This window comes from Hypanus sabinus, chromosome 5 (assembly GCF_030144855.1).
Source record: "Hypanus sabinus isolate sHypSab1 chromosome 5, sHypSab1.hap1, whole genome shotgun sequence".
Lineage (NCBI taxonomy): Eukaryota > Metazoa > Chordata > Chondrichthyes > Myliobatiformes > Dasyatidae > Hypanus > Hypanus sabinus.
In genome coordinates, this window is record NC_082710.1 from 1,826,152 (window position 1) to 1,853,119 (window position 26,968).

Sequence of the window (26,968 nt, forward strand, 5' to 3'; positions counted from 1 at the left end):
TGGCAGCCAACCAGAAAAGGTCCCCTTTATTCCCACTCATTGTCTCCTGCCTGTCAGCCATTCGTCTATTCATGCCTGCAGCTTTCCTGTAAAGCCTCATTTATGGCATCTTATCAAATCCAGTCCACTGTTGACATCCACTGTTTCTCCTTTGTCCACTCTGCTTGTTACTTCCTCGAAGAACTCTTAACAGATTTGTCAGGCAAAATTTCCCTTTACAGAAACTATGCTGACTTTGACTTATTTTATCATTAGTCTCCAAGTACCTTGAGACTTCATCCATAATAATGGACCAACAATTTCCCAACCACTGAGGTCAGGCTATCTGGCCTACAATTTCCTTTCTTTTACCTTCCCTTCTTAAAGAGTGGAGTGGCATTTGCAATCTTCCAGTCCTCCAGGACCATGCTGTAATCAAGTGATTCTTGAAAGATTGTGACCTATGCATCTGCTATCTCATCAGCAACCTCTCAGGATTCTGGGACGTAGTCTACCTGGTTCAGGTGACTTATCATCTTAAGACCTTTGAGTTTGCCTAGCACTTTTCCCCTTTGTAATACAATGGCATTCATTCCTGCTCTCGGACATTCACGGACCTTTGGCACACTTTTAGTGTCGTTCACAGTGAAGACTGATGCAAAGTACTCATCAAGTTTATCTGCTGTTTCTTTCTGCCCCATTACTACCTCAACAGCATCATTTTCCAGTGGTCCACTATCAACTTTAACCTCCCTTTTAGTCTTTATATAACTGAAAAGACTTTTGGTGCCCTGCTATATATTATTAGCTAGTTTTCCCTCATATTTCAGCGTTACCCTTCTTATAGCTTTTTAATTTGCCTTTTGTTTTGTTGGATTTCAGAATACGAATCAGGTGTATTATCACTGGCACATGACGTGAAATTTGTTAACTTAGCAGCAGCAGTTCATTGCAATACATAATCTAGCAGAGAGAGAAAAATAGTAATAAATAAAATAAAACGTAATAAATAAACAAGTAAATCAATTATGTATATTGAATAGATTATTAAAATATGTGCAAAAACAGAGATACTGTATATTAAAAAAGTGAGGTAGTGTACAAAGCTTCAAAGTCCATTTAGGAATCGGTTGGCAGAAGGGAAGAAGCTGTTCCTCAGTTGCTGAGTGTGCGCCTTCAGGTTTCTGTATCTCCTACCGGATGGTAGCAGTTAGTGAGAAAAGTGCATGCCCTGGGTGCTGGAGGTCTTTAATAATGCATGCAGCCTTTCTGAGACACCGCTTCCTAATGACGTCCTGGGTACTTTGTCGGCTAGTGCCCAAGATGCAGCTGTTACGTATCCCATAACTGGATAACTTACCAGCAAAGATAGAGAGGTCCGTTGAAATCTGATGTCACTATTTTCAAACGTTTTTATTTATAAAGGGGCACAAAAGTAAGGTTAATACAAACATTCAGATAATGCACGTCGTCAACACTCAATCTAAAACGCGGGTATAGTAATGTTCATCATTAAGAAGTAATCTCGACTGTTGTCTAGGGGATAATATATTGTCCGTTGGAAATATAAAAGTCACTCAGAAGTCTGCAGACTTTAGCCTTTCGGGAATCGCTGGGTTTCACGTGTTTTAGAGAGATCGGTAAAAAACGGAAAACTTGCCCAGGTCTTTATGAAGCCATTCCGTTAAATCAGGGGAGCGTTGTTTCCTCGTTGTTAGTTCGAAGTCCTTCTCGGTATTCTCAGCCACCCGCTCCCCAGGCAAAGGATTTAGGAGCGCACGTGGCATTGAGTGGCTTCCAGCCACAGGAGTACTGAGCAATGGTGTGTCCTTCGGGTGCGTTGCTGGGGTACCACCTCCTGCAGTCCCCTTTTATCTTGACTTGCAGAGTTGTAGATGTCCATCAAAGTAGGGTGATGCAATCCTCACCCCCACATTGCCCAAGGGTGTCCATGTCCCTGATAGCTGTCACATAGCAGGGACATGCACGTCACACAGGTGCCTCCAGAACCAAAACCGTTGCATTGTCTCCCACTTCCGAGACCCGAATTAATAGCGATCTTGCGATTCTCCGGAAGGACGGGGCTGCTCCCGCTCCTTCGGCCCCTCTGAGCTGTGGTACCTTCATAAAACAGCTGACTAGATTTACAACCTTCTGCAGCTTCTTTCGGCCCTTTGCAGTAGCCCCTCCATACCAGACAGTGATGCAGCCTGTCAGAATGCTCTCCACTGTACAACTATAGAAGTTTTGGAGTGTGTTTGTTGTCATGCCAAATCTATTCAAACTCCTAATAAAGTATAGCTGCTGTCTTGCCTTCTTTATAACTACATCGATATGTTGGGACCAGGTTAGATCCTCAGAGTTCTTGACACCCAAGATCTTGAAGCTGCTCACTCTCTCTACTTCTGATCCCTCCATGAGGATTGGTACGTGTTCCTTTGTCTTACACTTCCTGAAGCCCACAATCAGCTCTTTTGTCTTACTGACGTTGAGTGCCAGGTTGTTGCTGCGGCACCATTCCACTAGTTAGCATATCTCACTCCTGTACACCCTCTCGTCACCACCTGAGATTCTACCAACAATAGTTGTATTGTCAGCAAATTTGTAGATGGTGTTTCAGCTATACCTAGCCACACAGTTGTATATACAGAGAGTAGAGCAGTGGGTTAAGCACACACCCCTGAGATACGCCAGTGTTATTCGTCAGCGAAGAGGATATGTTATCACCAATCCGCACAGACTGTGGTCTTCCGGTTAAGAAGTCGAGGATCCAATTACAGAGGGAGGTACAGAGGCCCAGGTTCTGCAACTTCTCAATTAGGATTGTGGGAATGATGGTATTAAATGCTGAGCTAAAGTTGATGAACAGTATCCTGACGTAGGTGTTTGTGTTGCCTAAGTGGCCTGAAGCCATGTGAAGATCCATGGAGAATGCGTCTGCTGTTGACCTATTGTGACGATAGGCAAATTGCAATGGATCCAGGTCCTTGCTGAGGCAGCAGTTCAGTCTAGTCATGACCAACCTCTCAAACCATTTCATCACTGTTGATGTGAGTGGTACTGGGCGATAGTTGTTAAGGCAGCCCACATTATTCTCCTAAGGCACTGGTACAATTGTTGCTTTTTTGAAGCAAGTGGAAACTTCTGTCCATAGCAGTGAGAGGTTGAAAATGTCCTTGAATGCTCCTGCTAGTTGGTTGGCACAGGTTTTCAGAGCCATGTCGGGTACTCCATTGGGACCTTCTGCCTTGCGAAGGTTCACTCTCTTTAAAGACAATCTAACGTCGGCCTCTGAGACGGAGATCACAGGGTCATCAGGTGCGGCAGAGATCTTCACAGCTGTAGATGTGTTCTCCCTTTCAAAGTGTTCATAGAAGGCGTTGAGTTCATCTGGTATTGAAGCATCGCTGCCAGTCATACTATTGGGTTTCACTTTGTAGGAAGAAATATCTTGCAGTCCCTGCCAGAGTGGCCGTGCATCTGATATCACTGCCAACATCGTTCGAAATTGTCCCTTTGCCCTTGAAATAGCCCTCTGCAAATCATACCTGGATTTCTAGTACAGGCCTGGGTTGCTGGACTAGAATGCCACAGATCTAGCCTTCAGCAGATGACGTACCTCCTGGTTCATCCACGGCTTTTGGTTTGGGAATGTACAGTAAATCTTTGTTGGCACACATTCATCCACACAGGTTTTAATGAAGTCAGTAACAACTGAAGCATATTCATCCAGGTTCGAAGATGAATTCCTGAATACAGTCTAGACCATTGATTCAAAGCTGTCCTGTGCTTCTCCTGTCCATTCGTTCTTGGTCTTCACTGCTGGTGCTGCAGTCTTCAGTCTCAGGGAGTAGAAGTACAGCCAGGTGATCAGACTTCCCGAAGTGAGGGTGTGGAATAGCACGGTAGGCATTCTTGATGGTGGTGTAACAATGGTCCAGTGTGTTGTTTCCTCTGGTATTGCAAGTGATCTGTTGATGGCAATTGCTCAGTGATTTTTTTTCAGACTGGCCTTGTTAAAATCTCCCAAAATGATGGTGAATGTCTTAGGGTGCGCTGTTTTGTGCATGTTGATCCGATTGCTCAGATCACCTAAAGTCTGATTAACATTGGCCTGAGGTGGAATGTAAACTGCTACCAGAATGACCCCAGAGAATTCCTGTGGTTTGTAAAAAGGCCGACACTTTACTGCTAGATATTCCAGGTCAGGTGAGCAAATTGGGACAGCACTGATATATTTGTGCACCAAGAAGAGTTGATCATGAGGCATACTCCTCCACCTCTGCTTTTGAGAGACTCAATCAATCTATGAAGACGGTGTATAATAAACCCGTCGATCTGAATTGCTGCATCTGGTATGAAAAGGGTTAACCAGGATTCTGTGAAACAAAGGACACACAGAGTCCTAACGTCCCTCTGATTTAGCACCCTGGCTCTGAGGTCATTGACCGCATGTTCGCCAATAAGATCATCGGTATAGGGAGTTTAAAACCCCATTTCCTTAAACACTCTTGCAATCATTATCTCTGCCCATGCTTTCTCTGATGTTTCCTTCGTGGACCCTTCCGACCACAGAATGTTGTTTCAATTGGTTTTAAGCAGTGATAGTTTGTTTAAACACATTAAGACATCTTTGTTGACCTGTACTGACCTTGGAAACAGTTGTGCTTTTTAGCTGTATCAGGCTGAAACGGGAATATTTAATTGTATCCATTGAGAGTACTGCTGCTACTTGAGTCGTGCCTAGGCACCCCGGAGGAACTTCCCAATCATCCAACTCCCCAACTTACTTTTGCTACCTTATATGCCTTTTCATTAGATTTTATTCAGTCCTTAATTTCCCTTGTCAGCCACAGTTGCCTACTCCTGCCATGCACAAATTTCTCATTCTGTGGGACATATCTATCCTGCGCTTGTGAACTATTCCCCGAAACTTCAGCCATCTTCACTTTGTTGTCATCCCTGCCAGGAATCCTGAACAAGGATTCCCAAGACCCTCTTTGCCTCAGTTTTTTGTATTTCTCTCCATTTTGAAAACCCTTTCACTTCTTCTACCAAAGTGCATGACCATACACATTTCTGACACCGTATTCCATCTGCCATTTCTTTGCCCACTCTCCAAATCTGTCTAAGTTCTTCTGTGGCTTTGCTTCTTCAAAACTACCTGGCTCTTCACCCATTTTCATATCATATGCAAACTTTGCAACCAAGCCATCAATCCCAATATCCAAATCATTGACATATAATGTAGAAAGAATTGGTCCCAACACAGACCCCCTGTAAAACACCACTAGTCACCATCAGCCAACTGGAAACGCCTGCTTTTATTCCCACTCTTTGCCACCTTCCAATCAGCTACTGCTTTATCCATGCTAGCATCTTTCCTGAAAAGCAGCCTCGTGTGGCACCTTGTCAAAGGACTTCTGAAAATCCAAGTACACAACATCAACCAGTTCTCCTTTGTCTATCCTGCTTGTTAATATCTTCAAAGAATTCCAACTGATTTGCCATGTGAGATTTTCCTTTGATGAAACCATGCTGACTACAGTCTATTTTGTCATGCGCCTCTAAGTACTGTGAGACCTCATCCTTAATAGTTGATTCCAATATCTTCCCAACCACTGAGGTCAGACTAACTGGCCTATGGTTTCCTTTCTTCTGCCTCTCTTCCTTCTTGATGAGTGCAGTAACACTTGAAATTTTCCAGTCTTCTGGAACCATTCCAGAATCTAGTGATTCTTGAAAGATCATTACAACTGCTTCCCTGATCTCTTCAGCCACCTCATTTAGAACTCTGGGGTGTACACCATCTGGTCCAGACCTTTCAGTTTCCCAAGAACCTTCAGTCTAATTATAGTAACTTCACACACTTCATGCCCCCTGACACCTGAAACTTCTTTTTCTTTTGACACAAGAATAGAGGTGTTGTCGATCGTCTGGAGGGGTGTCAGAGGTTACAGCAGGACATTGTTAGGATGCTGAACTGACCTGAGAAGTGGCAGGATGAGTTCAACAGCAGGGTCTCGGCCCAAAACGTCGACAGTGCTTCTTCCTATAGATGCTGCCTGGCCTTCTGCGTCCCACCAGCACTTTGTGTGTGTTGCTTGTATTTATTTGAAATGGCTTTAACTGTTTTTGAATTATGTATCACATTTGTGAAGCAAATTTGTCCCATTCATCCACGTTTATTCAATGTTGGACTCAAGCATCAGCCTAGATGCAAGAAAGACTTTTAATTACACTTGTCTTTTGTTCATTTACGGATCTTGCTGATTTAAAAGTGGTGCTGTTTGAGTGGTGTGACATGCCATTTCATGGGCAAGTTGAGCATGAACTTGATGATTATGAACATGATAAAATTTAGGCTGAGGTAAGTGGAGGAATTTTTCAACCATGTAAGGATAAATCTGATTTGTACAACATTCAATTAATTTTGTAGTTATTGTAACTGACCCTAGCATTTGCTCCCGAATTATTTACCTTAGTGTGACTGAAGAAAAGAAATGTCAGTTTCATTTTGTGTGTTGTGTATTGTAGAGCTGTGAGGTATCGACCCGATGTGTCTTGCCTATGGAAACTAATTGGAGACACGTGTACCACACTCCATGTCCTGTCAGCAGCAAAGCTTCATGTTCAAGTCCCTTTAGTTCTCTTTGGACAGGGTGAAATTTCTAATTTGCAAACATTAAACAAAAATGAAGTTCTTCACCTAGGAGGAAGGTAAATTATTTTCAATTTAAAAGTTGCAATTTTAATCTTCTGGAGATGGTTTATCAATTTTATAAGATTTTTTTTTGCCCTTTTATGCTCTTGTGTATGTAAAGGGAAGATTTCCACACAGGCAATTTTCCTTGAGCGTACCCATACAAATTAAGAATGAAATCTTTAAACTGAAGAAAAGTATGTCATTTGAAAGCTAAGTTAATCACTTAATACCATGATGCTGGAAAGTTTGTGAACCCTGTGGAATTCTCTCTATTTCTACATAAATATTACCTAAAATCTTATCAAAGTTAATGTAAAAGCAAAAGAGTGGGCATACAACAAAGCAAAAATTAGTGGGAAGAGAAAGGATTGGGAAATTTTAAAAACCCTACAGAGTGCACCTGAAAGAATCGTTAGGAGGGAAAGGATGAAATATGAAAGCAAGCTAGCAAACAATATCAAAGTGGATAGTAAAAGCTTTTTCAAGTATGTAAAAAAAAAGTGATGAGAGTAGATATAGGACCACTAGAAACTAAGGCCAGAGAAATAATAATGGGGGACAAGGAGATGGCAGATGAACTAAATGAGTATTTTGCATCAGTCTTCACTGTGGAAGAGATTCGCAGTGTGCCAGATGTTTAAGGGTGTGAGGGAAGATAATTGAGTCCAGTACTATTACAAGGGAGAAGGTGCTCAAAAAGTTAAAAGCGTAGAACGTATGAACGTAGAGCATAGAAGAATGAGAGGGGACTTGATAGAGGTCTACAAGATTATGAGAGGCATAGGTAGGGTGAATAGTCAGTACCTGTTTCCCAGGGCACCAATAGCAAACACCAGAGGGCATATGTACAGAATTAAGGGAGGGAAGTTTAGGGGAGACATCAGGGGTAAGTTTTCTACACAGAGGGTTGTGAGTGCCTGGAATGACTTGCCAGAGATGGTGGTGGAGGCTAAAACATTAGGGGTATTTAAGAGCCTCTTGGATAGGCACATGGATGAAAGAAAAATGGAGGGTTATGGGGTAGTGTGGGTTTAGTACTTTTTTTTAAGGATTATATGGGTCGGCACAACATGGAGAGCTGAAGGGCCTGTACTGTGCTGTAGTGTTCTATGGTTCTACAAGAGTAAATCAACAACAGAATGGTTTCATAAGAAGAAAATTCGTGTTTTGGGATCACCGATTCAAAGTCCTGACTTTAATCCTGTAGAAATGTTGTGGAGGACCTGAAGCAAGCTGTTCATGCAAGGAAACCAACCAACATCCGAGTTGTAAGGAGGAATGGCCTAAAATTTCTCCAAGCCAATGTGCAGGACTGATCAACGCTACTGGAAACATTTGGTTGAAGTTATTGCTGTATAAGGAGTCACACCAGTTACTGAAAACAAAGGTTCACATACTTTTTCCAAAAAAATGAATGTCATCTTGGATCATTTTTCCCAATAATAAATGAAAAAGTATGGTGTTTTTTGTTATTTATTGGGTTCTCTTTATCATGTTTTAGGACTTAAGTGACGATCTGATCATGTTTTAGGGTATATTTATGCAGAAACACTGAAAATTCTACAGGATTCACATACATCTGTAAATCTAATGTGATTTAAGTTCCTGTGTGTTGAGGTTGCTAATCTTCTGAGTGCTAAATTTCAAACTTTAAATTAATTTAGCTTGAATTTCATGTAATCCAAAATCATGAATGAAAATTGGTTATGTTGCAAAGCTACATTTTGATCTTTTCAACTGCAGTTTAAATTGTGAATCAAAATTACAATTCTATATTTTCAATTGTATTTATTGTACAACAAAGTAGTCACTTTTAAGAAATGGAACTCTATTGTTTCTTAGGTGCTATGTGCGAGCCCTTACGTTGAACTCTACATGTGCCAGTGTGTGGTGTGACCTTGGTGTGAATTATTACCGACAGGCACAATACCTAGCCAGTATAGGAGAAGAAAATACAGTGCATGAGTTGCTGGAAAAATCACTACAGGTAAAAAAAAAGAAATCTGAAACAAGAATTAGAAGATAAATTTTTAATATAATAGTCCAGATTGTAAAATAAAAATGTGTTGCAACAGATTGACTTTTCTGATACTGTTTCTTTGCAAGAATCTAATCGTGAAGTGTGATTTTTGTTTTACTTTACTGCCAGCAATCATTCAGTTTTTGTCTACACTAAAAACGTACTCTTCAATGTATTACCTTATTAATTATCACCCAATTCCCAGAAACATGGTTATGTATTTCCCCCTCCCAAAAACTATTCATAATTTTTATTTAAAGATATTACTCAGAATAGGCCCTTCTGGCTCTCCAAGTTGTGGCACCAGTAACCCCCTGATTTACCCCCAACCTAATCACAGGATAATTTACAATGACCTCAGTAGGAATAAGTCTTCATTGGTCAGTCAGAAGACACTTCAATTTAATTTGCGTGACGAAAGAATTTCTGAATAAACTTCATTTTAATTTTTTCTCTGTTATAATCACAACTATTTAAAATGTCTTTCTTTTCTTTTTCAAAGAAACATAATATAATAATAAATAGGTTATAAATTCTTAAGACTTGAAATTGAATTAATAGTAGGATAACAATATCCTATTAAAATATCAACATAGAAACATAGTGCATTATCAATCAAGTCTATAATAATTATATGAAAAAAATAAAAATAATCATCAAAAGAAAAAGAAAAAATTATAAAAATACAGGCAAAAAATATAAAAAAAATACTAACAGTTTATTTGTATATGATAGTGCCAAAAACTCTGGAACTCCATACCTGAACAAGAATAAGTAAAGAGAAGGTCTGGAAGAGGCCAAATTAATTCATATGAAAATGTCGAATGAACGGTCCCCAAGTTTCTTCAAATTTAATTGATGAGTCAAAAATAGTGCTTCTAATTTTTTCCAAGCTCAGAAAAGAAATAGTTTGAGAGAACCACTGGAACGTGGTAGGAGGATTTACTTCTTTCCAATTTTGTAATATAGACCTTCTGGCCATTAATGTTACAAAAGCAATCATTTGTCTAATTGAAGGGGAAAACTGATTATCATCCTCATTTAGTATACCAAAAATTGCAGTAATAAAATGAGGTTGTAAATCGATATTCCAAATTGAGGAAATGGTAGCAAATATGTCCTTCCAATAGTTATGCAAAGCGGGACATGACCAAAACATGTGGGTCAATGAAGCCACATCTGAATGACATCTGTCACATTGAGGGTTAATATGAGAATAGAATCGAGCAAGCTTATCTTTAGACATATGAGCTCTATGTACAATTTTAAATTGTATTAAAGCATGTTTAGCACATATAGAAGAAGAATTAACCATTTGTAAAATTTTTTCCCATTTTTCTATTGATATATTATATTGAAGTTCTTTTTCCCATTCTTGTTTAATTCTACCTGATATTTCTGGTTGTATCTTCATAATCATATTATAAATAAAAGCCACTAATCCCTTCTGATAGGGATTTAAGGTAAAAATCATACCTAAAAAGTCCATTGAAGTTGAATTGGGGAAGGATGGTAGAATTTTATGTAAAAAAATTTCTAATTTGTAAATATCTAAAAAAGTTAGATTTAGGTAACTCAAATTTGTTAGAAAGTTGGTCGAAAGACATCAAACTACCTTCAAAGAAAAGATCACGAAAACATTTTATATCTTTCCTTTTCCATATGCTAAAGGCTTGATCTGTCAAAGAAGGTTTGAAAAAGAAATTAAGTAAAATAGGGCTATCAAGAACAAAGTTTTTCAGAGTAAAAAATTTACGAAATTGAAACCAAATTCGTAATGTATGTTTGACAACAGGGTTGGATATCTGTTTATTGAATTTAACTAAATCGGCAGAAAGAGAAGAACCCAGAACGGAGAATAGAGAATATCCCTGTGCCTCATTGTATTCTAAATTTACTCACTGTGGGCACAATGGTGAATCCAAATCTGATTTCCAATAAATTAAGTTACGAATATTATTCGCCCAATAGTAAAATCTAAAGTTAGGTAGAGCTAAACCACCATCTTTTTTAGATTTTTGTAATTGCCTTTTACTTAACCTAGGATTTTTATTTTGCCACACAAATGAAGAAATTTTTGAATCAATGTTATCAAAAAAAGATTTAGGAATAAAAATTGGTAAAGTTTGAAATAAATATAAAAATTTCGGTAGAATCATCATTTTAATAGCATTAATCTGACCAACTAATGATAAGGATAAGGGAGACCATCTTGTAGTAAGTTGTTGAATTTGATAAAGCATAGGTAGAAAATTCAATGTAAATAAATCTTTATATTTCTTAGTAAGTTTTATACCTAAATAGATAAAGTTATCATCAACAGCTTTAAATGGTGTCCTTTCATTCAATAAAGTTTGCACGTTTAAAGGGAATAAATCACTCTTATCCAAGTTTAGTTTGTAACCAGAAAAACTACCAAATTGAGCCAACAAGGATAAAATAGCGGGAATAGACCTGTCAGGATCAGAAATATATAACAACAAGTCATCAGCATAGAGTGATAACTTGTATAATTTCTCATTACGGGTGATACCAAAAATATTAGGAGATTCACGAATAGCAATGGCTAAAGGTTCTAATGCAATATTAAACAATAAAGGACTTAAGGGACAACCTTGTCTCGTACCACGAGATAATTGAAAAAAGGAAGATCTGTAATTATTTGTAAGAACAGAAGCAACAGGTTTATGATATATTAGTTTAATCCATGATATAAAATTAGGACTAAAATTAAAATATCTCAAAGTGTTAAATAAGTATACCCATTCAACTCTATCAAAGGGTTTTTCAGCATCTAGTGAAATAACACATTCTGGAATTGTGGGTGATGAAGTGTAAATTACATTGATCAATTTTCTAATATTAAAAAAGGAATACCGATTCCTAATAAAACCAGTTTGGTCTTCTGAAATAATCTGTGATAATACCTTTTCTAACCTAATAGCTAAAATTTTTGTAAGAATCTTAGAATCTACATTTAATAGTGATATAGGGCGATAAGATGCACATAGAGTGGGATCCTTATCTTTTTTAAGAATTAGAGAGATAGTAGCTTCATAAAAAGACTGAGGTAATCTCTTCTTAACAAATGCATCATTAAAAATTTTACATAGCCAAGGGGAAAGCAAAGAAGAAAAAGTTTTAAAAAATTCTATAATATAACCATCAGGACCAGGAGCTTTCCCTGAGTTCATTGATGAGATGGCCTCTCCTATTTCGGCCAAAGAGATAGGAGCATCAAACAAGCTACGATCTTCATCTGTCAGTTTGGGAATATTCAAATTGTTAAAAAAGTTATCCATCATGGACAGATTGCCATCAAATTCTGATTGATATAAAGATTTATAAAAATCTTGAAAAGTGTTATTGATTTCTTTATGATCAGTAATCAGATTTCCGTCTTGTTTACGAATTTTAATAATTTGTCGCTTAGTCGAAATAGCTTTTAATTGATTAGCTAACAGTTTACCAGCTCGATCACTATGGATATAAAATTGAGCCCTGGTCCTAATTAATTGATTCTCAATTGAAGAAGATAATAATAAGCTATGCTCCATTTGAAGCTCAACTCTTTTCTTATTAAGTTCTTTGGTAGGAGTCACTGAATAAATCTTATCAATTTCTTTAATTTTATCCACTAATAAAGCAATATCTAAATATCTTTGTTTTCTTTTACCGACAGAATATGAGATAATTTGTCCACGGATAAAAGCCTTAAAAGAATCCCAAAGTATTCCTTTGTCAATCTCTTCTGTATAGTTTGTTGAGAAAAACAAGTCAATTTGCTGTTTTATGTAGGTGGTGAATTCTGGACCTTGAAGCAAAGTAGCGTTAAGTCTCCAAGATCTAGTATTATTCGAAAAGTCCGAAATCTTGATAGATAACTTCAAAGGTGCAAGATCCGAAATAGCAGTGGAATCATATTTACAATCAATAACATCTGCTAATAAACGATGATCAATAAGAAAATAATCAATTCTAGAATAACTGTGATATACATGTGAAAAAAATGAAAATTCTTTATCTTTAGGGTTCAAAAACCACCATATTTCAGTGATTCCTGAATCAACCATAAAAGAATTAATAAGTGAGACTGATCTATTCGGAAGAATTCGAATAGGTTTAGATCTATCCATTGAAGGATTCAAACAACAATTGAAATCTCCACCCATTATCAACATATATTCATTTAGATTAGGAAGGGAAGTAAATAAACGTTTAAAAAATTCAGGACAGTCAAAGTTTGGAGCATAAATATTAACTAGAACCACTTTTCGATTAAAAAGTGAACCAGTTATCAACAAAAATCTGCTCTGTGGATCAGAAATAATTTCATGATGTGTAAACGAAATTGAAGGGTCTATAAAAATAGACACATCCCTAATTTTGGCAGTAGAATTCGAGTGGAATTGTTGACCTTTCCAGTACCTAAAAAAGCGTTGATTATCCTCCCTCCTAATATGGGTCTCCTGTGCAAAAATAATATTAGCATTTAGTCTATGGAATACTTTAAATATTTTTTTACGTTTAATCGGATGATTTAAACTATTAGTATTCCAAGAGATAAAGTTAACAGGCTTATCCATCATGCCAATATTAATTGTGTATATCATAAAAGGTTAAAAAGACACATAACCCATAAATCAGGAAGGAGGAAAAATGATTCAGGAGCAACCGGTGAACATGACACCTCAACAATATTAATAATTTAAAGTCAGCCCATGAACTAAAAGCAAAAAAATAAAAAGCAAAAGCGTGAAAGAAGATCCCTACCCCTCCCCCAACCCCACGGAAAAAAGCCAAGCGGCAGGCGCACAAACTAACACTAATATTAGCCCCATTTTCAAGATGGCGACTTCATGAAAAGAAAGAAAAGAGAAACTATATAACACCCAGATATAAATACAGGGTTGTAAACAAAAAGAATATATATCAATCAAAATGAAAAAATAATATAAAAAAGCAAAAAATCATTAATAAAAAAAAGATAACCTTTGAAATTTAAAATAGTGTAATATGCCTTTAAAAAAATTCCATTTTCAAATATAAGGAAATGACGTTTCAAAAACAAAGACTTATGGGAAGAAGAAACGACATTTTGAAAGGACCATATTACAAAATATAGATGTAAATTCACCAATCTTTTTTTTAAAAAAAAGGTTATCAAAATAGAATTAAAAAAGGGTTCAATAACCACTACAATATATATATAAAAAAAGTTCAAAAATTCAAAACATTCATCCCATTCTCAAATACAGGCAAATAAACGCTTACGGAAAGCAAAGTCTTATGGGAAGAAGAAACGACATTTTAAATAATAAATCATTATTACAAATTCTTAACATGTATATCTAATCCAGAGGGAAAAAAAATTAATTAAGAAAAAAGACATTATAGTAAAGTTAAAAAAGCATCTGTAAATCATGATAATAATAATAAAAAAAAACCAGGTCTACAGACCAAAATAAAAAGCTATACCGCAGCTTCATAATTTAAAGCCTAAAACGGAATGGCGTCTTCTCTCCAAAAGTTCTCCACATAACACATAGTTCAAGTTGTACTAGAAGAGCGATATTCTTCAACGAATTTCTTCGCTTCTTCCGGAGTATTAAAGAAACGCTGACTGTTGTCGCTCAACGTAATTCTGAGATTCGCTGGATATCTTAAAGCTTGTTTAAGTCCAATCGAATGAACCTCCGCCATCACCGGTTTAAAAGCAATTCGCGCCCTCATTATCTCGAATGAATAGTCCTCCACAATACGAAACTTGTTGTCTTTGTGAGAAATCATACCTTTCTGACGAGCTAATCGAATTAAAAGCTCTTTCTCCCGAGGATAATGGAGACGGACAATCACAGCTCCTGGCTTGTCTTTCGCAGCCGAAAATCTCGAAACTCTGTGGGCACGATCAATAGTAGGTTTAACCCGCAAAGCGTCCTCGCCAAAAATTTCCCACAATAAATTAGAGAAATATTCAGTTAAGTCACCAGACTCGAGATTTTCTGGAAATCCAATAATTCGCAAATTCTGTCTGCGAGACCGGTTTTCAAGATCGGTGATTTTAAACTTATACTGCTCCACTATTTTAGCGGTCGATCGTACCTTCTCCTCCAAAGTTTCAATTGTTCGTATTTTTTCACAAATTATCTTGTCAAGAGCTGCAAACTTTTCTTCATGGCGTTCAGTAACTGCTGCCTGCGATTGAAGCTTGATATCAAATGATTTAACGACTTCTTCAAGCTCCGATATTTTCGCAGTAAGTTTGTTTTCCAGACTTGCAAGTTTAGTATCCAGTTTAGTATGCAGAAGATTGGAGATTGCATCGAGAGTTATAGGGTCTTTAGACGATTTCTTAGGTACAGACATTTTAAGTTTGAAAAAATTAAATCCAGTGTTATTTTTAAAAAGAAAAATAAATCATAAATAACAACCCATATGATTAAGTACGAAAAGATTTGATTAAAGGGTGATTATAGCTTAAAAAATGAAGAGGGCCTAAAAGGCAGATGTCTACGTCGCCATCTTGAAACTCGACCCCCTATTTAAAATGTCTTATATTAATTTGGATTTTGTGGCTGGCTTCTCTGCTAATTTACACCAAATAAATCCTTAATCTTGCCAAAATTAAATCAGAAATACTAAAATTTGTAGAATTATAAAAAATTCAAATTTGTGTATCTATGACATAAAAAAAAGCTGTGAGCAGAAATACTATATGCTCAAGCATCTGCAATCATTAAGCAGTACATTTGCCTAAAGTAGATTTGACTGACAAAACTGGCCAGGTTTCAGATAGGAAAGAAGAATTTAATATGTGTATTCTTAGCTGGAGCTGAAGGCCAGTTTTATGAAAATTTTCTTCATTTGGTTTGGACATAATTGCATTTTTTTTTACTAAATATTGCCTTAATATTACTGAGTCCCCAAACTATTCTATTTATTTTTATTAATGAATACATCATCAAATAGGCTCCAATTGATTTATGCAACTTCTTTATTCACCCCATCTCATCCAAATTTTTCCCCATTTGTGAGAGGCCCTCAGGAAAATCAGTAAATAAAATTTGCTCCTTGATATTACCTGACTTCACCTAATTTTAAAACATTTACAATAACAAAACTTTTTTGAAATATTCAACAGTGCCTTAAAAAGTCTGTGATGATGAACAGCAAAAGTCATCAATACTGGAATGCACTTGGAGTTGTTGCCAGTCACAAAGGTACTGTCAGATATAGTTTTATTCTTATCAATCTTCTATTGCCTCATGTGCAGCTTAATCCTTGTAAGCAGGCTGATCCTCATCACTCTAATAGTGCAAGTTTCAATCACAAACTCCGTGGCTGAACTTGGAAAGCAAATGGTCATAGAACATGGAAAAGGCTCTTTGGTCCACCAAGCTCACTTTGATTCTCAGCCACCCATTTGTGTGCAGTTCTGCTTAGCTACCTACATGAATGACATCAATGAGATTGAAAGAATATAGTTAAAATTTACAAGGATTTTGCCAGAACATGAGGACTGAAAAACAAAGGGAGATTTGATCAAATCAGAATCAAGTTTATTATCACCGGCATGTAATGTGAAATATGTTAACTTAGCAACAGAAAAATATAAATAAATAAAATAAAAATAATAATAATAAAATTGAACAAGTAAATTAATTATGTATACAGTCGGCCTTCCTTATCCACGGATTCCACATGCGCAAATTCAACCAACCGCCAATCGTGAAAACCAAGTGCTCTTCCAGCACTTGTTGTTCGAGCACGTACAGACTTTTTTTTCTTGTCATTATTCCCTAAACAATGCAGTATAACAACCATTTTACATAGCATTTACATTGTATTAGGTATTATAAATAATCTAGAGATGATTTAAAGTATACGGGAGGATGTGCGTGGGTTATCGTGCATCGGGATCGAAAAAAATCGGAAGTTTTCTTACTAAGTAAGTCGGAACAGGTTCATCCGGTATTATTTAGCGTCAGTTAGTCAAACGTTTGTCTTAGTATATAATATATAATTTACCTTTCTATGCATATAAAACACTTAAGAACTTATGTTTCAGCACCGGGCTCAGGAACGGAAGTTCTCAGGACTCGGGGACAGACTGCTTTCAAGTGCCGGGTTAATGTGGAGGATCAAAAATTCAAAACTCCAAAACCCAATAATGAAACCACTGCGCTGCTTAGTAATAATTGTAGCTTTCATCGGCGCAGAGCCTTTCTCACTTTATCCTTTAAAATTGTTCCGATCGTTGACCGACGTAGCCTAACGCTTTTCCAATGACCGATGGCGTTTCACCTCTTTCCGCTCACTTTATTATTTCCACTTTATTTTCAATCGTGATCGTGATTATTTTCGTGAACAGCAACACTGTGCGTTCAGAGCTCTGGTGCCGGGTCCTAATGTCCACTGCACTGAGACAGGTTAAATAAGGTCTGGGGTTTCGCTGGGTCCTGAGGTCCACCGGATTGAGACAGGTTGAATAAGGGACTTGAGCATTGGTGAATTTTGGTATCCACGAGGGTTCCTGGAATCAATCCCCTGCGGATAAGGAGGGTCGACTGTATTGAATAGATTTTGAAAAAATGGAAAAACAGAAATACTGTATGTTTTTTAAAAAGTGAGGAAGTGTCCAAAGATTCAATGTCCATTTAGGAATCAGATGGGAGAGGGGAAGAAGTTGTTCCTCAATCGCTGAGTGTGTGCCTTCAGGCTTCTGTATCTCCTACCTGATGGTAACAGTGAGAAAAGGGCATGCCCTGGGTGCTGGAGGTCCTTAATAATGGACGCTGCCTTTCTGAGAAACCGCTCCCTAAAGACATCATGGGTACTTTGTAGGCTTGTGCCCAAGATGGAGCTGACTAGATTTACAACCTTCTGCAGCTTCTTTCGGTCCTCTGCAGTACCCCCTCCATACCAGACAGCGAGGCAGCCTGTCAGAAGGCTCTCCACAGTACAACTATAGAATTTTTGAGCGTATTTGTTGATATGCCAAATTCCTTTAAACTCTTAATAAAGTATAACTGCTGTCTTGCCTTCTTTATAACTACATCGATATGTTAGGAGCAAGTTAGATGCTCAGAGATCTTGACACGGAGGATCTTGAAACTGCTCACTCTCTCCACTTCTGATCCCTCTGTGAGGATTGGCATGTGTTCCTTCGTCTTACCCTTCTGGAAATCCACAATCAGCTCTTTCGTCTTACTGACGTAGAATGCTAGGTTATTGCTGCGACACCACTCCACTAGTGGCAATCTCACTCCTATACGCCCTCTTGTCACCACCTGAGATTCTACCAACAATGGTTGTATCATCAGCAAATTCATAGATGGTATTTGAGCTATGCCTAGCCACATGTCATGTGTATATGGAGAGTAGAGCAGTGGGCTAAGCACACACCCCTGAGGTGTGCCAATGTTGATGGTCAGTGAGGAGGAGACGATATCACCAAATATTTATACAAATTTATGATGGGTATTGATAGAGTAAATGCAAGCAAGCTTTTTCCCCTGAGGTTTGGTGAACCTGGAACTAGAAGTCATCGGTCAAAGGTGAAAGGGTCAACATTTGTATTCTGAACATCCTTATTAAATCTCATTTAATTTTCTTAATATTGAACAGAACACTAATCAGTCTTCATTAACAAAATTTGACTCCATGTTATAGTGGTAAATCTCATATAATAATGGAGAGGTATAGCACAGAAAAGGACTTTGAGATCCATTTGCACTTATTCTATTTTAATCCCATATTCCCCAGATTTTATCACATATTTACACACCCAGTTTGATTTACAGTGGGTATTTAGCCCACCACTGTGTTAGATTGTACTAGGAATGGTAGGACACAGGGGAGGAGCTGAATCCTACCACTGTGTTCGATTGTACTATGAATGGTAGGACACAAGGGAGAGAGCTAAAAAGACAATGAAAGCATGTGTCACAGGTAGATAGGATAGTGAGAAACACATTGAACTCTGGCTTTTATCACTCAGGGAGTTGAGAAGAGGAGTTGGGACGTTATGTTCCTGTTGTTTACATTGTTAGTAAGGCTGCAGGATGTACACTTCTGGTCACTCTTTATAAGAAAGATGTGGTTAAATTCAAAAGGGTTTGTGAGGATGTTGTTAAGACTGGAGGACCGGGAATATAGGGAGAGGTGCTTTGGTTTCCTCCGACAGTCCAAAGATGAACCGGTTGGTAGGTTAGTTGGTCATTGTAAATTGGGCAGGGATCTGCCCAGTAAATTGATAGAGGAAGGGCATGGAGGGATATGGACTGAACATAGGAAATTGGAACATGGTTGTCATGGACTGGTTGGGTGACAGGGCATCTATCCATACTGTATTGCTCTTGTGACTTTACAAATCTACACAATTTTCAGATGTGGGGGGGAAGACAAATCTTCCTAAGGAAACCCATGGAGTCAAAGGGAGTGTGTGAAACTTCCACACACAGTACCTGAAGGGCTGGATTGAACCTGGGTTTCTGGCACTTCCCCTGTTAGAGGATCTGTGCACATATACACCCAGCTCCAGGATTTAACCAATATTGTCTCCCTTTTTTTCCAATGCACATCATTTCACACATATCTGTATCAAATTTCAGTTACTGCTTGTCTGTTTATTCACCCAACCTGTATATATCTATATCAGGTTGAATATTCACAGATCTAAATTAGTTTTCTTGGTGTGATACAGGTATTGAAAATTATGCTCTCGCACAGCATGCATTTATTAAGTCTGTTCAGGTTGAACAAAATGTAAGTAAATTCATTATTTCTCTTTCATATTTAACAGCAAATACATTTTACTATTTGTCTTTAATTTGCATTCACTGTTGCTAAAATAAAGTGGTTTTCAAAATGATATGAAGAGTTATAAGTTAAAATATGCAATTTTGAATTAAGAGTAATTGCAAATCTTTTAAAAAGTACAATGATGATGTTTACACCTTGATCTTTAAATGTTATGATCTCTTGTATTAGAATGTGGTGGCATGGACCAACCTGGGGGCAACTTATCTGAAGAATGAAAACATTGAGGTAAGTATTGAGAATGTGAGTTATTCAACTACAATATAACTGAAACTCATGATTATTTAGTAATTCTACACTCATTTAAGGCCTGTTAATTTTATCCCTCAGGTACAGAAATCACTGTTACAAAGCCCTCTAGAAGTACAATAGTTTATGTGTGATTTTAAAGACTGACTGCCATTTTTGATGTTATCACCATATTTGTTTCCCCTGTGCTTCCATTCCAGCTTGCCCATGAAGCCTTTAAAGTAGCCCAGTCTTTGGAACCCTCATATGTTATGTGCTGGATCGGACAGGTATTTACAGTTTTTGCAAAATTTCATTCATTGTAATATTTCTCTATTTTCTTGCAAATATTAATACTGGTGTGCCTGGTATAAGCTTAAAAATTGTACAGAGGACATTCAGGGAACTAAGGATTCATCTGTTTTATTGAAAAATATATTTTGACGTTTTTCCACATTCTGTTGTTAAGTTTTGCAACATTCTGAAAGGATTTTGGAACAAAATAATGCAGCATATTAGCAATAAAAGTCATAAGGCCTTGGTTGTTTGAGGTCAACCATAGATGTCGTGTTCTACCTGAGAATGTTATATGCAGGACAGGGCAGTGTGATATAGAGAGCAAGCCGTTGCCCGTGTAGCAGTCATGTAGCTGTCTTTTAAAATTGTTATTTATTGTATTGTACTCCTGCCGCAAAGACAACAAATTTCACAACGTATGCCGGTGATATTAAACCTGATTATGACTCGGAGGCTGCCTCTCTCCACACAGCTGATGAATCCAAAGGACCAACAGAGACCAATACAGTTTGGCACCAGCAGTGACACAGGAGTTGCCAGTCAGTGTTGAACTCAATGTAACACCTCCTGAGGAGCTCCAGCTCCAGATTCAGATTTTACTCTCAAAGCCTTCCTCATGAGTGGGTACAGTTGCAAAGCAGCAGAGGTTTGAAATTCAGAGAACTGCAGCTGAGAACTCCATCTGCCTGAAGTGAGCTGTGTTAAGGCCAATGTCACTTACTCTGTCAATAGAAATGGTTCTGCTGGGCGAAGTAGCTAAGCCACACATGAAGGTCAGGAGCTGGCCTTGGTTGTCAGAGGCTACTTGAGACACACAACTGAGAGCATTTAATAGTGGAAGCTTATCCCCAATAATTCCTGCCCCCCAATTATAACAACCTTAATGAAAAACTACAATGCGAGGAAATCTGCAGGTGCTGGAAATTGAAACAACACACACAAAATGCTGGTGGAATGCAGCAGGCCAGGCAGCATCTGTAGGAAGAAGCACTGTCGACGTTTCGGGCCGAGACCCTTCATCAGGACTAACTGAAAAAAAAGATAGGAAGAGATTTGAAAGTAGGAGGGTGAAGTCTCTTACTATCTTTTCTTTCAGTTAGTCCTGGCGAAGCGTCTCAGCCCAAAACATCGACAGCGCTTCTCCCTATAGATGCTGCCTGGCCTGCTGCGTTCCATCAGCATTTTGTGTGTGTCGTTAAGGAAAAACTATATTGCTGTGATCCTTTGATACAATAATGACCCATTTATATAGTAACTTCATGTGGGGCAAAAGCGTTCTATACTTCTGATGGCTTTTGCTTTAATTTTGATGTATTATTGCTTTTCCTATTGAATTAAGACTACATGCTGTTTAATTGTCAATATCATTGTTTCATTCTCAGTGCTTCTATACAAATATTGATTTTTTTCCACTTCCATTGACAAATTATTTTCTAATGGCAGTTGTAATTTTTGGTTATGTGTTTTTTGCAGGCACTTATAGCAGAAGCTGTCGGCAGCTATGAGACAATGGACTTGTTCAGACATACAACTGAGCTTGGTGTCAATGTAAGTGTTCTAATATATTAATTGTTCGTACTGGATTAATTTTAATCAAATCTAAACTATGGTACGATTAAATCAAATTGATTACTATCAATATTACTAAGATGTGGGAATTGTTGGTGTTTTAGTTTGCTGTCCAAATAATATCTGAGTGAGCCTGGCATCCCTTCTTCATGTGAAACAGCAGTTAAAGATCCGATTGATGTTGCTGCCCTGCCATTGACTTCAAAGCCAGCATTTGCCTCGATTAAAGATCACGAAGTGGCTGTTTTAGAATACATCATTCTCCACTCTCCTCACTGACGACATGGTTCCTACTCTCGTCTCTGACGACATGGTTCCTACTCTCCTCACTGATGACATGGTTCCTACTCTCGTCTCTGACGACATGGTTCCGTCTCTCCTCACTGACGACATGGTTCCTACTCTCGTCTCTGACGACATGGTTCCTACTCTCCTCTCTGACGACATGGTCCCCACTCTCCTCACTGACGAAATGGTTCCGTCTCTCCTCACTGACGACATGGTCTCCGCTCTCCTCACTGACGACATGGTCCCCGCTCTCCTCACTGACGACATGGTTCCTACTCTCCTCACTGACGACATGGTCCCCACTCTCCTCACTGACGACATGGTTCCTACTCTCCTCACTGACGACATGGTCCCCGTTCTCCTCACTGACGACATGGTCTCCACTCTCCTCACTGACGACATGGTTCCTACTCTCCTCACTGACGACATGGTCTCCGCTCTCCTCACTGACGACATGGTCTCCGCTCTCCTCACTGACGACATGGTCCCCGCTCTCCTCACTGACGACATGGTCCCCGCTCTCCTCACTGACGACATGGTCTCCACTCTCCTCAGTGACGACATGGTCCCCACTCTCCTCACTGACGACATGGTCCCCACTCTCCTCACTGACGACATGGTCCCCACTCTCCTCTCTGACGACATGGTTCCTACTCTCCTCACTGACGACATGGTCCCCGTTCTCCTCACTGACGACATGGTCTCCACTCTCCTCACTGACGACATGGTTCCTACTCTCCTCACTGACGACATGGTCTCCGCTCTCCTCACTGACGACATGGTCTCCGCTCTCCTCACTGACGACATGGTCCCCGCTCTCCTCACTGACGACATGGTCCCCGCTCTCCTCACTGACGACATGGTCTCCACTCTCCTCAGTGACGACATGGTCCCCGCTCTCCTCACTGACGACATGGTTCCTACTCTCCTCACTGACGACATGGTCCCCACTCTCCTCACTGACGACATGGTCTCCACTCTCCTCACTGACGACATGGTCTCCACTCTCGTCACTGACGACATGGTCCCCGTTCTCCTCACTGACGACATGGTCCCCGTTCTCCTCACTGACGACATGGTCCCCACTCTCCTCACTGACGACATGGTTCCTACTCTCCTCACTGACGACATGGTCCCCACTCTCCTCACTGACGACATGGTCTCCACTCTCCTCACTGACGACATGGTCTCCACTCTCCTCACTGACGACATGGTCTCCACTCTCCTCACTGACGACATGGTTCCCGCTCTCCTCACTGACGACATGGTCTCCACTCTCCTCACTGACGACATGGTCCCCGCTCTCCTCACTGACGACATGGTTCCCACTCTCCTCACTGACGACATGGTCCCCGCTCTCCTCACTGACGACATGGTCTCCACTCTCCTCACTGACGACATGGTCTCCACTCTCCTCTCTGACGACATGGTTCCTACTCTCCTCACTGACGACATGGTCTCCACTCTCCTCTCTGACGACATGGTTCCTACTCTCCTCACTGACGACATGGTCCCCGTTCTCCTCACTGACGACATGGTCCCTACTCTCCTCACTGACGACATGGTCCCTACTCTCCTCACTGACGACATGGTCCACACTCTCCTCACTGACGACATGGTCTCCACTCTCCTCACTGACGACATGGTCTCCGCTCTCCTCACTGACGACATGGTTCCTACTCTCCTCACTGACGACATGGTCTCCACTCTCCTCACTGACGACATGGTCTCCACTCTCCTCACTGACGACATGGTCCCCACTCTCCTCACTGACGACATGGTTCCTACTCTCCTCACTGACGACATGGTCCCCGTTCTCCTCACTGACGACATGGTCTCCACTCTCCTCACTGACGACATGGTCCCCGTTCTCCTCACTGACGACATGGTCTCCGTTCTCCTCACTGACGACATGGTCCCTACTCTCCTCACTGACGACATGGTTCCCGCTCTCCTCACTGACGACATGGTCTCCACTCTCCTCACTGACGACATGGTCCCTACTCTCCTCACTGACGACATGGTCCCCGCTCTCCTCACTGACGACATGGTCCCTACTCTCCTCACTGACGACATGGTCTCCGTTCTCCTCACTGACGACATGGTTCCCGCTCTCCTCACTGACGACATGGTTCCTACTCTCCTCACTGACGACATGGTCCCCGCTCTCCTCACTGACGACATGGTCCCTACTCTCCTCACTGACGACATGGTCTCCGCTCTCCTCACTGACGACATGGTCCCCACTCTCCTCACTGACGACATGGTCTCCACTCTCCTCACTGACGACATGGTCTCCACTCTCCTCACTGACGACATGGTCCCCGCTCTCCTCACTGACGACATGGTCTCCGCTCTCCTCACTGACGACATGGTCTCCGCTCTCCTCACTGACGACATGGTCCCCGCTCTCCTCACTGACGAGATGGTTCCTACTCTCCTCACTGACGACATGGTCCCCGCTCTCCTCTCTGACGACATGGTTCCTACTCTCCTCACTGACGACATGGTCTCCACTCTCTTCACTGACGACATGGTTCCTACTCTCCTCACTGACGACATGGTCTCCACTCTCCTCTCTGACGACATGGTCCCCTCTCTCCTCACTGACGACATGGTCCCCGCTCTCCTCACTGACGACATGGTTCCTACTCTCCTCACTGACGACATGGTCCCCGCTCTCCTCACTGACGACATGGTCCCCACTCTCCTCACTGACGACATGGTTCCTACTCTCCTCACTGACGACATGGTCTCCACTCTCCTCACTGACGACATGGTCTCCGCTCTCCTCACTGACGACATGGTCTCCACTCTCCTCACTGACGACATGGTCTCCACTCTCCTCACTGACGACATGGTTCCTACTCTCCTCACTGACGACATGGTCCCCGCTCTCCTCACTGACGACATGGTCTCCACTCTCCTCAGTGACGACATGGTCCCCACTCTCCTCACTGACGACATGGTCCCCACTCTCCTCACTGACGACATGGTCCCCGCTCTCCTCACTGACGACATGGTCCCCGCTCTCCTCACTGACGACATGGTTCCTACTCTCCTCACTGACGACATGGTCCCCGCTCTCCTCACTGACGACATGGTCTCCACTCTCCTCACTGACGACATGGTCCCCGCTCTCCTCACTGACGACATGGTCCCCACTCTCCTCACTGACGACATGGTCCCCACTCTCCTCACTGACGACATGGTCTCCACTCTCCTCACTGACGACATGGTCTCCGCTCTCCTCACTGACGACATGGTCTCCACTCTCCTCACTGACGACATGGTCCCCGCTCTCCTCACTGACGACATGGTCTCCACTCTCCTCACTGACGACATGGTCCCCGCTCTCCTCACTGACGACATGGTCCCCGCTCTCCTCACTGACGACATGGTCCCCACTCTCCTCACTGACGACATGGTTCCTACTCTCCTCACTGACGACATGGTCCCCACTCTCCTCACTGACGACATGGTTCCTACTCTCCTCACTGACGACATGGTCCCCACTCTCCTCACTGACGACATGGTTCCTACTCTCCTCACTGACGACATGGTCTCCACTCTCCTCACTGACGACATGGTCCCCACTCTCCTCACTGACGACATGGTCTCCACTCTCCTCACTGACGACATGGTCCCCACTCTCCTCACTGACGACATGGTCCCCACTCTCCTCACTGACGACATGGTCCCCACTCTCCTCACTGACGACATGGTCCCTACTCTCCTCACTGACGACATGGTCTCCGCTCTCCTCACTGACGACATGGTCCCCACTCTCCTCAGTGACGACATGGTCTCCACTCTCCTCACTGACGACATGGTCTCCACTCTCCTCACTGACGACATGGTCTCCGCTCTCCTCACTGACAACATGGTCCCCGCTCTCCTCTCTGACGACATGGTCTCCACTCTCCTCTCTGACGACATGGTCTCCACTCTCCTCACTGACGACATGGTCCCTACTCTCCTCACTGACGACATGGTCCCCACTCTCCTCACTGACGACATGGTCCCCACTCTCCTCACTGACGACATGGTCCCCGCTCTCCTCTCTGACGACATGGTCTCCACTCTCCTCACTGACGACATGGTCCCTACTCTCCTCACTGACGACATGGTCCCCACTCTCCTCACTGACGACATGGTTCCTACTCTCCTCACTGACGACATGGTCCCCACTCTCCTCACTGACGACATGGTTCCTACTCTCCTCACTGACGACATGGTCTCCACTCTCCTCACTGACGACATGGTTCCTACTCTCCTCACTGACAACATGGTCCCCACTCTCCTCACTGACGACATGGTCTCCACTCTCCTCTCTGACGACATGGTTCCCACTCTCCTCACTGACGACATGGTCTCCGCTCTCCTCACTGACGACATGGTCTCCGCTCTCCTCACTGACGACATGGTCCCCACTCTCCTCACTGACGACATGGTCTCCGCTCTCCTCACTGACGACATGGTCCCTACTCTCCTCACTGACGACATGGTCTCCACTCTCCTCACTGACGACATGGTCTCCGCTCTCCTCACTGACGACATGGTCTCCACTCTCCTCACTGACGACATGGTTCCTACTCTCCTCACTGACGACATGGTCTCCACTCTCCTCACTGACGACATGGTTCCTACTCTCCTCACTGACGACATGGTTCCTACTCTCCTCACTGACGACATGGTCTCCACTCTCCTCACTGACGACATGGTCCCTACTCTCCTCACTGACGAAATGGTCCCCGCTCTCCTCACTGACGACATGGTCCCCGTTCTCCTCACTGACGACATGGTCTCCACTCTCCTCACTGACGACATGGTCTCCACTCTCCTCACTGACGACATGGTCCCCGCTCTCCTCACTGACGACATGGTCCCCGTTCTCCTCACTGACGACATGGTCTCCGCTCTCCTCACTGACGACATGGTCTCCACTCTCCTCACTGACGACATGGTTCCCACTCTCCTCACTGACGACATGGTCCCCACTCTCCTCACTGACGACATGGTCTCCGCTCTCCTCAGTGACGACATGGTCCCCACTCTCC

At 41.3% G+C, this 26,968-nt stretch overlaps 1 protein-coding gene across 1 annotated transcript in view; it reads left to right on the top strand.

Annotated features, from left to right (window-relative positions):
- The window catches only part of skic3 (SKI3 subunit of superkiller complex), a 210,848-nt gene that overhangs the window by 94,693 nt on the left and 89,187 nt on the right, over positions 1 to 26,968 (top strand). The window contains exons 19-25 of the mRNA XM_059969300.1: positions 6,517 to 6,699; positions 8,528 to 8,672; positions 15,847 to 15,925; positions 19,411 to 19,472; positions 19,698 to 19,754; positions 19,976 to 20,044; positions 21,525 to 21,599. Coding sequence (XP_059825283.1) covers positions 6,517 to 6,699; positions 8,528 to 8,672; positions 15,847 to 15,925; positions 19,411 to 19,472; positions 19,698 to 19,754; positions 19,976 to 20,044; positions 21,525 to 21,599 — 670 coding nt within the window. The remainder of the gene's footprint in view (positions 1 to 6,516; positions 6,700 to 8,527; positions 8,673 to 15,846; positions 15,926 to 19,410; positions 19,473 to 19,697; positions 19,755 to 19,975; positions 20,045 to 21,524; positions 21,600 to 26,968) is intronic.